The sequence below is a fragment of the Cyberlindnera jadinii genome, assembly GCF_001661405.1.
Source record: "Cyberlindnera jadinii NRRL Y-1542 unplaced genomic scaffold CYBJAscaffold_10, whole genome shotgun sequence".
NCBI lineage: Eukaryota > Fungi > Ascomycota > Saccharomycetes > Phaffomycetales > Wickerhamomycetaceae > Williopsis > Williopsis jadinii.
In genome coordinates this window covers 144,900-159,023 of record NW_017963661.1, presented here as the reverse complement: position 1 = coordinate 159,023, position 14,124 = coordinate 144,900, and the positions used below count along the sequence as shown (strand labels likewise).

The window sequence follows — 14,124 nt, the reverse complement described above, 5'->3', positions numbered from 1 at the left end:
CTCCCTAAGCGGGCCGCTGGGCAGGGCTCTAGGCAGAAACCTCTGCCCATTTCGTTTCTTCTGTAGGCTCGTTCCCAGACACCCGTAAAGCGACAGAAAACGCCATCCCCGCAAAGGTGAACACCCGAAGTTTACACAGTGGTGGGGCAGCTTTGCTATACATTCTCAACGTACGTGTACGCAGAGGTTCGACGATGAGACAAAGAGGTGAAGATTCCATCTCGGCCAGGTTGGATGAAATCCATCAATTGGTCAAATGAGAGAAGCGTTGGATTGACAATTGGTTCAACACACTTTTGCTTAGTCAATCTTTTCATCCACATAGATGTTAACCGTCTAAAACACCGTTGAATCACACCATGCTGTAACCAGAACGAACTCCGACTAAAATCGTGGGGTGGGTGGGTCAAGTGGTCATTTCAATTCAACTCCGAGCGGCTTAAAGCATCGCAGTCCGTCTTAAAATGACACCTCCTTCATAGAAATCGGCGTGGGTGAACTTCTCCAAGTATTGCATTCCACTACATGCTCGTGGAAGGCTCACATGCCACGTACTCTGTAGAAGAAGCTAGGAGACCTCTGTAGATTATAAAAGGGGGACAAAAGTCCTAGTTGATGGCATTACAAATAACTGGATCAACCAACATCGATCAGAAAACACAATGCTTAGAACAAACTTGAGAACTTTCACTAGACCACAATTCATCAGAGGTCTTGCATCCGCACCAACTATTCCAAAGAGCCAAAAGGCCATCATCTTCTATGAGAATGGTGGTGAATTGCAATACAAGGACATTCCAGTCCCAGAGCCAAAGCCAAACGAGATCTTGGTCAATGTCAAGTACTCAGGTGTCTGTCACACCGATTTGCACGCTTGGAAGGGTGATTGGCCATTGGCAACCAAGTTGCCATTGGTTGGTGGTCACGAAGGTGCTGGTATCGTTGTTGCTAAGGGTTCCGAAGTCAAGAACTTTGAGATTGGTGACTACGCCGGTATCAAGTGGTTGAACGGTTCTTGTATGTCCTGTGAGTACTGTGAGAAGGGATTCGAATCAAACTGTCCTCATGCTGATTTGTCCGGTTACACTCACGATGGTTCCTTCCAGCAATATGCCACTGCTGATGCAGTTCAAGCTGCCAAGATCCCACAGGGTACTGACTTGGCTGATGTCTCACCAATCTTGTGTGCTGGTGTTACCGTGTACAAGGCATTGAAATCAGCACATTTGGAGCCAGGCCAATGGGTTGCAATTTCTGGTGCCGCTGGTGGTTTGGGTTCTCTTGCTGTTCAGTACGCTAAAGCCATGGGTCTTAGAGTTCTTGGTATCGACGGTGGTGCTGAGAAGGAGAAGCTCTTCAAGTCACTTGGTGGAGAAGTCTTCATCGATTTCACAAAGGAGAAGAACATCGTTGAAGCTATCCAGAACGCCACAAACGGTGGCCCACACGGTGTTATCAACGTCTCTGTTGCACCAGCTGCCATTTCCCAGTCCACTGAGTATGTTAGACCAACAGGTAAAGTTGTTCTTGTCGGTTTGCCAGCAGATGCCGTTTGTAAGTCTGAAGTTTTCTCCCACGTTGTCAAATCCATTTCCATCATTGGTTCTTACGTCGGTAACAGAGCTGACACACGTGAAGCCATTGACTTCTTCTCAAGAGGCTTGGTCAAGTCTCCAATCAAGGTTGTTGGGTTGTCTGAGTTACCTAAGGTTTACGAGTTGATGGAACAAGGTAAGATCTTGGGTCGTTACGTTGTCGATACTTCCAAGTAAGCCTATCACATATGTACTGGATTATGTATTGTGTATAACCACCAAAAGAGCAGATTATGATATTACTGTTCTTATGTAGTGAGACATTGGTGCACAGCTAAAGTTCTTTAGGCGTAGGCCCTGGAATCGGGCTTTACAGCGCAAAGAAGGAGGTATTCAATTCCACCAACGCTTTGGACAAACTCTACAAGACAAGATCAACAATGTCCAGTACCTTTGAACCATGAAGGTCCCATAGGTTGGTTCCTGATTCAAGCTTCAACAGAGAGTGATGCATCTTCTCGAGGCGTGCAGGTGTAAGTTGAAACGGCCGGTGCCAGAAAAACCTTAGGTGATTTTCCACGGGGATGAACTTCAATTATGATCACCACCTTCTCAACAGAACAAGTGTATAAAACAAACGATGGTGGAGAAGCACACTGGGAAGAGAATCTGTCAGATTATTCGTCTCAAGCCGGAATACTTAGAGAAGTATAAAGAATGCCATAGGTCAATCTGGGAGCCCGTTGCTAGAAACCTCACAAAGTATCACATTGAGGACTATTCCATCCATTACGCACCCATGTTCAATCTACTCATAGCCAACATGAAGTATACCGGGGATAACTGGGAAAGAGATAGTGAACTAAGTAGAAATGATCCGGGCAATTTCGAGTGGTGGGAAATGACTGATGAGATGCAAGAGACACTTGTTGAAGGAAGCACTGGAAGCAGGGATGAGAAGGGCTGGTGGTTGGATCTCGAGGAAGTGTTTAGAAATGACCACTGAGTATACGTTACGTCTTGATTGGGATTCGTCTGCGTCTTACAGTCCGAGTCGTAGAACATTCGTAGAAGTGTTCTATGTGGCTCGAGAGCATTGAGAACATGAGGTTTGAAACTTGTACAACGTGAAATGCTCAGTGATGGCTCATTGCTAGATGTGGCATAGTAGAGGCCAAATTTTGAAACAACATCACAAGGGCGTGTGGCGTAGTTGGTAGCGCGTTCGCTTAGCATGCGAAAGGTCTCCGGTTCGACTCCGGACTCGTCCAAATTTTTCTTCACGGTGTAACGGAGGTCGTGTGAAAACCAAAATACCCAGAACATGTGAATTTTGTCAAGCCCGAGTCAAAAGTATCCTTCAGGGTACCCATACCATTTTCTTCCTCTCCCTCGTAAGGTCCCAGTTTTGACTCCGATAGTTGTAAATTTGGGGTCAAAGGAGACAGAAAGTCCCATCCATCATACACATCTATTTTTTTAACAGCTTTATAATTCTTTCTGCAAAACTTTTCTCTTTCTCTTTTTTCCCTTCAGGTCTTAAAGATTAATACTCATCCTTCTACATTCAGTCATGTTCTCATCATTCACCAGAACCGTTGCCAGAGCTCCAGCTCTGAGATTGTGCCTTAGATTCAACTCCACTGTTAACAAGATCACCGCTGATTCCATCGTTACGAAATACTCGCCATCTTTCAGTGAGTTTGATGTGTGCATATGAATTTGCGATTTGTTCCATACTAACGTTTCTTGTCTTTCCAGCTGTGAGATACACAAACGAACACGAGTGGATTGCTCAACACGATGATGGTGTTGCATTTGTTGGCATCACCAAATATGCTGCAGATGCTCTTGGTGATGCCACTTTTGTCGAATTGGCTGAAGTTGGTGATGCTCTCTCCACAGGTGATTCCATGGGTTCCGTCGAGTCTGTCAAGTCCTCATCTGAGATCTACTCTCCAGTGAACGGTGAAGTTTTGGAGGTTAACACCGAGTTGAACGATTCTCCACAACTGATCAACGAGGACCCAATGGGTGCTGCTTGGTTGGCCAAGATCAAGACTGAAGGTAAGTTGGAGGACTATGATGAATTGTTGACTGAAGATCAATACCACGAGTCCTTGAAGGATGAAGAGCACTGAAGAGATGCTCAGTAATACATGTGTATATGTCTATTGTTTAGCAGAACAAGACTGTACAGCAAAATGGCAAAAAAAAGTAAAAGAATGATAAGTTTGTTTAGGTTTTATATACATTGGCAAGTGTAAACAACAATGATAGGTCACGAATAAATAACAGAAAATCATATTAGAGTCTTCCTGATGGTCGTGAACTCCCCACATCATCTACTTGTTCGCCTCAGTAGGGGTCTTTGTCTTCATTTGCAAGGCATGGACACCTTTATTCTTTATCTCATCATCTAAGATAGCGTATATCATCCTGTGTCTAGCAGGTTGAGATTTGCCTTGGAACGCTTCACTGACGATGTCTATCTTGAAGTGTGATTCCGTAGTATTTCCCTCCGGTCTTAACCCATGGTGACTCGCGTGTTTCCACGAGTCGTTACGGATCTCTAGCACCACAGGGCTCAGCTGGCTGGTGAGTTTTTCCCTGATGCAAAGCTCAATGGGACCACCCGATACTCTCGTAGCCATAGTTCTAACGACGTTGAACATCCAGAAAAGAAAGCTGTTGAATTAGCTAGCTAAAAAGCACCGCTAAAAGGGGAAAGTTGGTTGGGAACAGTGGGAAATTTCCAGCTCAATTGTCCACTTACAAGAGCCCACACACCAGCCAACATGCACCAGCTATGACTTTGCACTGAAGACAGTTAAAAACTTGTACTGCCTACCGTAGATAATATAAGAATATCATATGATTATACTGGAAACAATCAGATCAACGATAGTCAGCTCTCTCTATGGTATTGTTTACTCCATGTGAACAGCCTCGGTTAACGGTAACACACAAAAGGCAACAACACCGGGGATTTTCGCGAAAACCAAAAAAAAAAGATCTCCAAAAAAAGACACACACCTACACAAAAAAAATTCGGGGGGCACAGCCATCAAAAAAGGGAAACGTCATCTTTTCAATTACCTCGTTTGTCCTCTCTTTGGGTTTGAATAAAAACACTCACGTATAAGAAAGACCTGATATTAAGGGGATAGATAACCGTGGAGACAGAGACATTGCAGAGTGATTTCATTTCCATTCCAGTAATATTTCTTGCCTTTTTTTTCTGAAGCTGGTTTCATTTTTTGTGTCTTTCCTACACCCGACAACTCCATAGATTTTTTTTTGTTCACGATCAAGAACAACATCAACAACAACCATATATACAACAGGTTAATTTTAACAAGGACTTGAATAACAATATCACATAATGTCATCCAGTGTCCCTTATGATCCATACATTCCTTCTGAGAGTACCACACAAACACAGGGGAACTCGAAGACCGCTGCTCTTCAATCTGTAAGTAGAAGTTGTTGTTTGTCGAACATTCAGACAAGGCTATACGGCGGCTACGGACTTTTACTAACCTTCGACTCTACAGGAAATCGATGATACTGTCGGTATCATGAGAGACAACATCAACAAGGTGATGGAGCGGTAAGTTTACATGACAGGTTTGTTTCAGCTTTGGCACGGGTTTGTTACTAACAGGGAAAATCAACATAGTGGTGAGAGACTCGATTCGATCGAGGACAAGGCTGATAACTTGGCTGTTAGTGCCCAAGGTTTCAGAAGAGGTGCAAACAGGGTAAGAAAACAAATGTGGATGAAAGATATGAAGATGAGATTCTGTCTCGTGCTCGTTGTCATTATCTTATTGATTGTCATCATCGTTCCAATCGTTGTACACTTCACCTGAGTTGAGTTCTCTCTTCAGGGTGTGTATTGATGTGACTCTTTGTTTACTCTAGCTTTATGGTTTGAATACTTTATATACGTCGTACATGTTTTTTGTGTTTTAATTATGAGTACGTGTATGAGTGTTTACCCATGCCTTGAAGGTTGTACCCCCGGTTCACAACGTATCCGACCTATACTGGGGAGACGGGTTCAGGTACGATATGAGACATGGTGTATTGTGTTGGAATATCCATTCTACAAAGATTTTGTGTACCTCTCAAGTTATCAACACTATGGTTGATAATCAGACCACTGATAAGAATTAAAAGACATTTACCCCACTGTTCCACTATGAGGTTATTCATAGGGGACTGTAGGAGGCACGAGGCAGTTAAATGTAAACCCGACTTGTGTTAAACATCTGAACAAAGTACTTGTCACAATGGTGTAGAACCTGTCCATCATCGAGTGGTTCCTGTGTACAAGCTTCCACACTGCGCAGATGGAACACTGTCTTACACCAGTTTGGCACTACATTCAACCGTTCATGTAGGAACTTAACTCTCCTGGCGTAGGTGAGCGGCCGAAGCCTTGCTAGGGCAAGAATCTCTTTACAATATCTACCATGTGTGAGCCATTTTCCATTGTTCCACACGGCTTCCAAACCTTAGTTCCATCCTATTGTTCCAACAGATTGTCCTAGTTGTCCTGGATGTGAAGTAACGTCATATGATTTTGTCCCACTGAAAGGGAGCTTGTCCCAAGTCCTTATCGCCCACTGCCCAGTGTGCAGACTCCCCTTTATTGTCCTGTGTCTGGCCATTTCATTTCAATCGAAGTACGCGTCCGATGCATATTTTGAGTACAAAACGGAGGCTACATACAACGCATGGCTACGCGATCGTAAAAAGTTACCTATACTGGTGAGGGAACGAGAGATAAGAAACCAATCAAAACGCATGTTTTTGTCATTGGCAATTCAACATGACAACGGTTGGAGAATCGAAACCATTCCAACGTTAATTGTGATTCAATACGATCCATCTCAATTAAATTGTTGTGGATTATAACCACATCGTGACATATTCATTTGAGGGGAAAGGAAGAATTGAAGTTGATTGGACGGAGATAATCGAACAACCGTATAACACTAAAAAAGTGCAATGACTTCATTTAACCTGTAGACATATACGCAGCGCCAAAAAAGAACTTTCCATGTCCCCAAATCCTTGACACAATTCAGTTGAATCCCTAACCGTTCATGAAGCCATTGAAGCAAACGTCTCAATGAAGCAAGGTCAATTGTCTTGTCGTGTTACTCAAAAGTCGACGTTGCACACGACGCATAGTTCTAAAATCTACAAAATGCTCCCATAAAAAGGAGATTGAGTCTCTTTTTTTTTCTTAGTTCCTTTCACAGGACGATAGGATGCCTTTATCAGATAGTATAAGTAGCGTGTTTCAACAGCGAGGGTGATACATTCGGAGGCCAATATTATTCTCTCAATTTTGGCAGCATTTGGTACCAAATTTACCTTTGCTGTCACATGGTTTACCCTGCCTTGATTTGTCTCGTGAGAAACAAGACGAATACCTTTTCCTTTTTTCTTTTACTAAGACAAATGTCTCAGAATGTCCAGAAATTAGGGCCAACAAAAAAAAAAGAAAAATTTAACAACTCCGATACGTGATTGGCTCTGCGAGATTACTGATTGTCCCGGATGGGGTCACATTGCTGCAAGCGATTCACCGTGTCCTTGGACAAAATTATCCATATCGAAGTTGGCTTGTGGGCACGATAGGCCTGTTAGACGCCAGATGGGGACTGAGCCATACTGTAGAAACGTACATTCGATAAGGGGAAACTGGGACACCTACTTAGTTTGAACATACTCCGTAGGAAACAGTCACAACATCTAGACAGTGCATTTTGCACCTTCGCATGATAGTAGCTCGATGCCCTCGGTAATTCCCTCCTATATGTACAGAACTGGGCAGACAGAGTGCTGTGTCAAACAACCGCACACCACGTCGGGACTCTTCTGTTTCATTTTTGTCCTTGTGCCTTTTCTTTTTTTAAACAACGCAATTTTGTCCCAATTTCCAAATGTCCCGCGTTATGACTCTGAAACTCTAATTTTTACTTTCCCTCCTCGTTGATAATGAGATAAAAGTGTCCCAATTTTCCCTAAATTTCCCTCTCTTCAACTTGCAAATTCTTCTCGTTTGCTTTTTGAATCATCCACAAAAACCATTCTTCTGAACCCACCCGAGGTTTCAATCTCTCTTTTATACTCTTTTACTGACTTTGAGAACTTTTATACGAGTTTCTTCAAGTTTTGCTAAGTGAAAGAATACCAAAAGCCCAATTTTCTATATTTCTCTTTGAAATCACATACGACAACAATGTCTGAAGTTATTGAAAACACTGCTACTTTGCAAAAGTACCTCGATTTGGACCAACGTGGTAAGATCATTGCCGAGTACATTTGGATTGATGGTCAAGGTTCTATTCGTTCCAAGGGCCGTACTTTGGCCAAGAAGCCAGCTTCTGTTGATGACTTGCCAGAGTGGAACTTTGACGGTTCATCTACTGGCCAAGCCCCAGGCCACGACTCTGATGTCTACTTGAGACCAGTTGCTATGTACGCCGATCCATTCAGAAGAGGTGACAACATCATCGTCCTTGCTGAGTGTTGGAACAACGATGGTACTCCAAACAAGTTCAACCACAGACACGAGTGTGAAAAGTTGATGCTTGCACACAAGGATGAGGACATCTGGTTTGGTTTGGAGCAAGAATACACTTTGTTCGACACCAACGACAACGTTTACGGATGGCCAAAGGGTGGTTTCCCAGCCCCACAAGGTCCATACTACTGTGGTGTTGGTGCCGGTAAGGTTTACGCCCGTGATGTTATCGAGGCCCACTACAGAGCTTGTCTGTACGCTGGTATCAACATTTCTGGTATCAACGCTGAAGTGATGCCTTCCCAATGGGAGTTCCAAGTTGGTCCATGTACCGGTATCGACATGGGTGATCAATTGTGGGTTGCTCGTTACTTGTTGCACAGAGTTGCCGAGGAATTCGGTGTCAAGATTTCATTCCATCCAAAGCCATTGAAGGGAGACTGGAACGGTGCTGGTTGTCATACAAACGTCTCTACAAAGGTTATGAGACAACCAGGTGGTTTGAAATACATTGAGGAGGCCATTGACAAGTTGGCTAAGCGTCACAAAGAGCACATCCTTCTTTATGGTGCTGACAACGATATGAGATTGACTGGTCGTCATGAGACCGCCTCCATGTCCTCTTTCTCTGCCGGTGTTGCCAACAGAGGTGCATCCATCAGAATCCCAAGATCTGTTGCCAAGGAGGGTTACGGTTACTTTGAGGATCGTCGTCCAGCTTCTAACATTGACCCATACTTGGTCACTGGTATCGTTGTTGAGACCATTGTTGGTCCAATTCCAGATGCTGACATGTCCAAGGAGTTCCAAAGAGAGACCGATGAGATCTAAGCAGGTTCTCGCTCGTTGTGTTGATGTTGGGAGTTGTTGTGGTGCATGATATCTGGTTGTAACATTTATTTGTTTTATATATTATCTCTACAGGAAAATTGTTACACACAGCTGATATAAAAATTCGAAATATTTCTTAATTGTTTTGTACTTGTATGTGTAGTGTTGAAGTTTTCAGGGTTATCGATAAGGATTGATGCCTTGGTTGTATCGTTATCGTTATCAATTTCTCGTCTGGTAAAGTAGGGGCGGTGGGCGTCAGGACATTTGGTTGCACTTTTCCGACCACGAAACTAACCCGTACACCAAGGCCGAACAGACTGATAAGGAACAAGTTCAATTTTGGTATCGTAGGGGGCTCACTTGGTTTGGGGGGGGGGGTATTCTGTCTAGGTGATTTTCGATAGAAATGCTGACAATTGAGTAGGTCATTGTTGGGACTTCCCTAAGTGGAGTCGCTGATTCGATTTGTGTAGAGATCTGTGTAGAATGTCTGTTGATACCGCATTCATTGAGAACGCTCCCGAAGTCTCTATCAAGACAAAGCATGATAGAGACTCTGGTGTAGTTGGGACTTTTCATAACTAAATGTGGCATCCAAAGCCACCTTCTTTAACTACATCTTCAATTGAATCCTTATGGATTGGAGATTTGGTTCTCGTGTAAGAACTACACATTGATTATTTAGTAGTGAAACGAGGTGATGCATTTGAATACTCAAGTATTGATAATACTTCACTCATTGGTTCTAAAAGACGTCTTAGATGAGTTCCACACACATGTGGAACCTTTATAAAGCTGTTTGAGGACCAGCAACGGTCCTATATCCTGGTCAAGAACAACATATACAAATATCCAATATTAGCATTCTCCATCACGTGAGAGTAACCCAAAACACACGTGAGCAAATATTTCTCAAAATAACAGTTACCCGGATAACACTGCTGGTGCTGCTTTTTTTCGCTTCTCTTTTTGGCACAGCGAAGGGGCATTCAAACAGGGAGTAAAACCAAAGATTAGAACAGTTTAAGATAGCTTAGGAGGCCATTCCGGTACTGAAAACAACGCCCTCCAATGACTGTTGATCAAGTGAGTCCAATTGATATTGAGCCATACCGCGTTCTGCTTACTGACCCCTTGTTTAGACCAAACACCTCCAATTGGAGAGCACCTACCTTGACGATTATAGAAGTGCCATAAGATCTAAAACCATTCCATGGGATGGGTTTGCACGCTCTGAACTGCTGACCAGCCAACAGGCTAAGCAACTGAGTGAGCTGGAAGGTGCTACCGTGAGAAAGCGTGTTGAGAAAGTTTTATCTGAAGAACATGCTGAAGCGTATGCGTCTACTTTGTTTGACCTGTTGTCGAAGAAAATGCCACAGGAGCGTAGTGACATCAAGAAGTACATCTTGGTACTGATTAGCGATTTGCTTGACCATGGTGAATTTGCACAAAGGGTCCTAGCCAAAGACCCTCATACAACTCTGAACGCATTGGTTGAATACGTTGATAGTTCTGATGAGATTGTGAAGTTGCTATCTCTGTACAACGCCGTGTACCTCCTTATCCAACCTGGGATTCAATCAAATGTTGAGCCATCAGTTGTGATTCGTGTTTTTGAAGAACTGAACGCTCTTGTTGACGCTACAAGCTTCAACTTGAAGTTCTTCGCCCTTGAGCTCATCTCCGATTTGTTAGCGGTGAAGCCATATAGACCAATCTACTGGCAGTCTCATTCGAAATTCATCCCAAATCTGTTCCAAAACTTGAATGGACACATTGCTCATAACTCTACAGAATCAATTCAATTCCAATACAAGATCCTACTGTCCTTATGGTTGCTGACATTCAACCACAAGGTGTTGGTTGACTTCTCTAAATATTACCTTTCAGAGACGTTGTCCCTCTTGTCGTTGGCCAAATCCTCTATAAAGGAGAAGATTGTTCGTCTTGTTGTGTCAATTTTCATCAACCTGACATCCATTCCGGCAAATGAGGCCATTAACTTGCACAATTTGAAGTATCTTATCCTCATGGGCGACATTTTGCCAACTTTGAGCAACTTGAAGGAGCGTAAGTGGTCGGACGAAGAACTCATTGAAGACCTCGATGTCCTTTACAATAGTGTCCAAGACGTTTACTCTCAATTGACATCGTTTGACGAATATCTCCAAGAGCTGGACTCAAAGCAATTCAAAAACTCCCCAGTTCATTCAAATGATGAGTTCTTCATGGATAACCTGGAGAAATTCCAAGATAACAACTATAAAGTGTTCAAGCAGTTGTTAAAGCTGTTGGATGTTCCACACATGGAGCCAAAGAGCCTAGTGTTGGTTTTGGGCGACATTGGTAGGATTCTCAAGTTGGATCCAAAATCGATCGAAATCTTGAGCAAAGTTGATAAGAAACATACGATCATGGACTTATTGAACCACAAGAATTCAGAAGTCAGATATCAGGCCTTGAAAGCTACACAGTTCATTGTATCTCAAACATTTAAATAGGTTGAATGTACCATTCAACAATTGTCCATGAGATGGAAACAAATAAAAGAAATTAATATTAGAATTTCTATAACCTGATTTACTTAACTGCTAGCATGTAGTCACTTGCATCTGCATCCCCATAGTCACTCAGATACGATGTTTCTCCCTCTTCCCCTGCTTCCTCTTCACTTGATAGCTCAAAATCGCTGGCGTGCTCCTCTCTGAACATATCGTTACGAAGATTGTTGACAAACGTCAGCCCACGCTCTAATATGATGTTGGATTCCTTTTGGAACCTTTGAATGTTTTCATTTAGTGTCTGGTTGAAGGGGGAGTTTCTGTCTTTCAGCTTGGACAATTGAGGTAATGAAATCTTCCTTTTAAGAGTATCGTAGTTGATAGCCTTTGGAGGTGACATGTTGCTGTTTGTGTTGTTCATGTTCAAGGAAGCCTTAAAGGATTGCAGAGAAGGTTTCGAAGACAGGTTAGGCTTTGGGGTACCCTTTTCTGTATGCTGTATCTTGATATTGGTGTTGCATTTACGCTCAATTTCACGCAGCTCTCTTTCAGCATTTGCAAGTTTGAACTTCAATGTCTCCATGTTCTCCTTGAACTCCAGAACCTCACGTTGCTTTTCAGCCAGCTCAAGCATCAGGTCTTTGTTGATTGGTGCTGCCACGTTATTGTCACCGGTTTCATTCATAGCAGTGTTGTTATTGCCCCTTCTCGAAGGTGAGTACGGAACGATGGTTGGCTTCACAGCCATAGACGTTAAAGGTCTTTTTGGTGGTGTTGGTGCAGATTTCCTGTTCATCTCTGCTTCCAGCTTGACAAACTTAGCATTCTCTGAAGTTCTTTCTTCGATCTTCTTCTTTGTAATGTTGAACTTGACCAAACCAGTGGTTTCGGAGATGATCCTCTGACGCACTGGTGTAGTTTGATCGATGGCTCCAGTGCTAGACATTTCTGCTCTGTGACGATGCAATAACACAGTCCCCTGACGTTGCGATATCAGCTGTTCTGTTCTAAGCCAATAACTCAGAACAATTGACAAGAAAACAGGCAGAGGAAACAAGAAACGTAGCGAGATTTCTGTCCCAACTGCGTACTGTAACAGGCCAAGGTCTTCTATGCACTAACTTACATATCCCAATGCGGTAAAAGGTAAACAAAGCGACTACTGCCACCAGGGCTTCATAACCAACAAAACACCCGAACACCACTTCGAAGCACCACGGAAGCCTCTTGACGAACTTTAGCGAATCAAAGAGGGTAAAGACCAACGGGCGATGAGCTTTAGAGGGGGGACATTGAGAAGGCTAAGCTGCGAGAGATGGATTACTTCTCGAGTATATGTAACAGTGTACGGAACAAAGATGGTGATTCCATGGCGGAATTGATCGTCAATAAGGCGCCGGAGTCGTGCGATGTCCAACTGTTGGAGATGGATCATATCCAGTTCGTTATCAAGATTCCAAAGGAGTTGAAACCCGTGCTTGAACAGGTGTTGATGTTGAAGAAGCTGGAGGCTTCCCATGGTAGTGAGATGAATCTTTTCAATGAGACTGGTGATTTGCTTAGGGCGCTGAACCGGTTTGCAGAGAATAAAGACAACTGGGCAGTGAAGCCGCTCATTGCCGTTACAAAGCTTCTAATATCGAGGGCTGTCGAGGCGGACAACTATATGCTGAACAATCCAAATGAGTTCAACGCTAAGGCTGTTGGTGATTTCGAAGTTGAACGCTGTTTGACGAAAGCTGCCCGTATCATCCATAATTCGTTTAAGCTATGTCTAAACGATAGAAATGAGGATGACCAGTTGACCAGAAGGAAATACACGTATTTCTTCGTGGCACATGAGCTAAAGATCTACTACAAGTTACAGAACCGTGATCTTGCTAAGAACATGGAGAAAGTTCTTGTGAGTTTGAAGAGAAATCTACCAGATCTGATGAACATTGAAAAAAGCCATGCAGTGACATACCTGTACTACTCTGGAATCATCTTTTGCGGTGATGGTGATTTCATCACCGCGTATAAGAAGTTCAAATTGGCCTATCAACTTTGCAATAAGAAAGATGACAAACATGCTGAGGCCATTTTGCTCTACCTGATCCCCTTAAAGTTTGTCGTTACGAGGCAGTACCCAGACTTTGCTAAATTTGCAAAGAGACTGTCAGTGTATTCGATATACAAGGCATTGTTCGAGAGTGTCGTCAGTGGTGATTTGAGCAAATTTGATAAAGAGTTTGATGAGTTGGAGATCTTCTTCTTGAAGAAGAACTTATACTTCGCCATTGAAACGATGAGACAGTACGTGATTTTGAAGTTAATTAAGCGTATTCATCTCATCACAGGTTCACCGTTGCATCTTTCCATTAGAGCTCTCACCGCAGGATTTGAAGTCTCTCTGTACCACAACGATACAAGAAACGTTACCAATTTCTCATCTGACGAGACAGAGTGTCTAATGGCCAATCTGATCTACGAAGGCCATATCAAGGGCTACCTCTCGCATTCTAATGGAGTCTGCGTGTTAAGCAAGAAGGATCCATTCCCAAAACAAGTTAGGGCTGACCTATGACTCCAAAATTGAACGCACATGAGCATACTGAGCTGCTTAACCCGGGAGAGAGGGCGATGGACAAGGAAGGCGATGAGCTGTTTCTATTCCATGAGTTCCCAACAACAAAAACACCAAGTTACACGACCGGAGCTTTGA

At 43.2% G+C, this 14,124-nt stretch overlaps 9 protein-coding genes and 1 non-coding gene across 10 annotated transcripts; 8 read left to right on the top strand and 2 right to left on the bottom strand.

Annotated features, from left to right (window-relative positions):
- Positions 1 to 662: 662 nt before the first annotated feature.
- Positions 663 to 1,772, top strand: CYBJADRAFT_129405 (zinc-dependent alcohol dehydrogenase; the record flags this gene model as incomplete). Its single annotated transcript, XM_020212844.1, has 1 exon — positions 663 to 1,772. The coding sequence occupies one exon, from the start codon at positions 663 to 665 to the stop codon at positions 1,770 to 1,772; it is 1,110 nt and encodes a 369-aa protein (XP_020069583.1).
- A 374-nt stretch (positions 1,773 to 2,146) lies between these two features.
- Positions 2,147 to 2,576, top strand: CYBJADRAFT_168470 (L-rhamnose mutarotase). Its single transcript, XM_020215386.1, has one exon. It carries the CDS (start codon positions 2,176 to 2,178, stop codon positions 2,539 to 2,541), a length of 366 nt encoding a protein of 121 aa, XP_020069582.1. The 5' UTR covers positions 2,147 to 2,175; the 3' UTR covers positions 2,542 to 2,576.
- Positions 2,577 to 2,733: 157 nt separating this feature from the next.
- Positions 2,734 to 2,806, top strand: CYBJADRAFT_t126. The gene has a single exon. It is a non-coding gene; the product is annotated as a tRNA-Ala (tRNA).
- Positions 2,807 to 2,974: 168 nt separating this feature from the next.
- GCV3 (glycine decarboxylase subunit H) lies at positions 2,975 to 3,778 on the top strand. The gene is made up of 2 exons (XM_020214244.1): positions 2,975 to 3,232; positions 3,297 to 3,778. The coding sequence occupies exons 1-2, from the start codon at positions 3,109 to 3,111 to the stop codon at positions 3,674 to 3,676; spliced, it is 504 nt and encodes a 167-aa protein (XP_020069581.1). The 5' UTR covers positions 2,975 to 3,108; the 3' UTR covers positions 3,677 to 3,778.
- A 102-nt stretch (positions 3,779 to 3,880) lies between these two features.
- BOL1 (Bol1p) lies at positions 3,881 to 4,189 on the bottom strand (the record flags this gene model as incomplete). The annotated part of the gene is made up of 1 exon (XM_020213755.1): positions 3,881 to 4,189. The coding sequence occupies one exon, from the start codon at positions 4,187 to 4,189 to the stop codon at positions 3,881 to 3,883; it is 309 nt and encodes a 102-aa protein (XP_020069580.1).
- A 578-nt stretch (positions 4,190 to 4,767) lies between these two features.
- On the top strand, positions 4,768 to 5,560 carry CYBJADRAFT_168467 (synaptobrevin). The gene is made up of 3 exons (XM_020215385.1): positions 4,768 to 5,010; positions 5,093 to 5,148; positions 5,218 to 5,560. Exons 1-3 carry the CDS (start codon positions 4,921 to 4,923, stop codon positions 5,408 to 5,410), a joined length of 339 nt encoding a protein of 112 aa, XP_020069579.1. The 5' UTR covers positions 4,768 to 4,920; the 3' UTR covers positions 5,411 to 5,560.
- A 1,871-nt stretch (positions 5,561 to 7,431) lies between these two features.
- Positions 7,432 to 9,053, top strand: GLN1 (glutamate--ammonia ligase). The gene has a single exon (XM_020215384.1). The coding sequence runs from the start codon at positions 7,798 to 7,800 to the stop codon at positions 8,911 to 8,913; it is 1,116 nt and encodes a 371-aa protein (XP_020069578.1). The 5' UTR covers positions 7,432 to 7,797; the 3' UTR covers positions 8,914 to 9,053.
- An 879-nt stretch (positions 9,054 to 9,932) lies between these two features.
- On the top strand, positions 9,933 to 11,508 carry VMA13 (H(+)-transporting V1 sector ATPase subunit H; the record flags this gene model as incomplete). The annotated part of the gene is made up of 2 exons (XM_020215383.1): positions 9,933 to 10,002; positions 10,059 to 11,508. Coding segments are annotated over exons 1-2 (1,373 nt in total), but the record flags the coding sequence as incomplete, so codon positions are not given.
- Positions 11,159 to 12,450, bottom strand: CYBJADRAFT_168461 (uncharacterized protein). Its single transcript, XM_020215382.1, has one exon. The coding sequence runs from the start codon at positions 12,364 to 12,366 to the stop codon at positions 11,500 to 11,502; it is 867 nt and encodes a 288-aa protein (XP_020069576.1). The 5' UTR covers positions 12,367 to 12,450; the 3' UTR covers positions 11,159 to 11,499.
- A 498-nt stretch (positions 12,451 to 12,948) lies between these two features.
- Positions 12,949 to 13,986, top strand: CYBJADRAFT_129159 (uncharacterized protein; the record flags this gene model as incomplete). The annotated part of the gene is made up of 1 exon (XM_020212830.1): positions 12,949 to 13,986. One exon carries the CDS (start codon positions 12,949 to 12,951, stop codon positions 13,984 to 13,986), a length of 1,038 nt encoding a protein of 345 aa, XP_020069575.1.
- Positions 13,987 to 14,124: the final 138 nt, after the last annotated feature.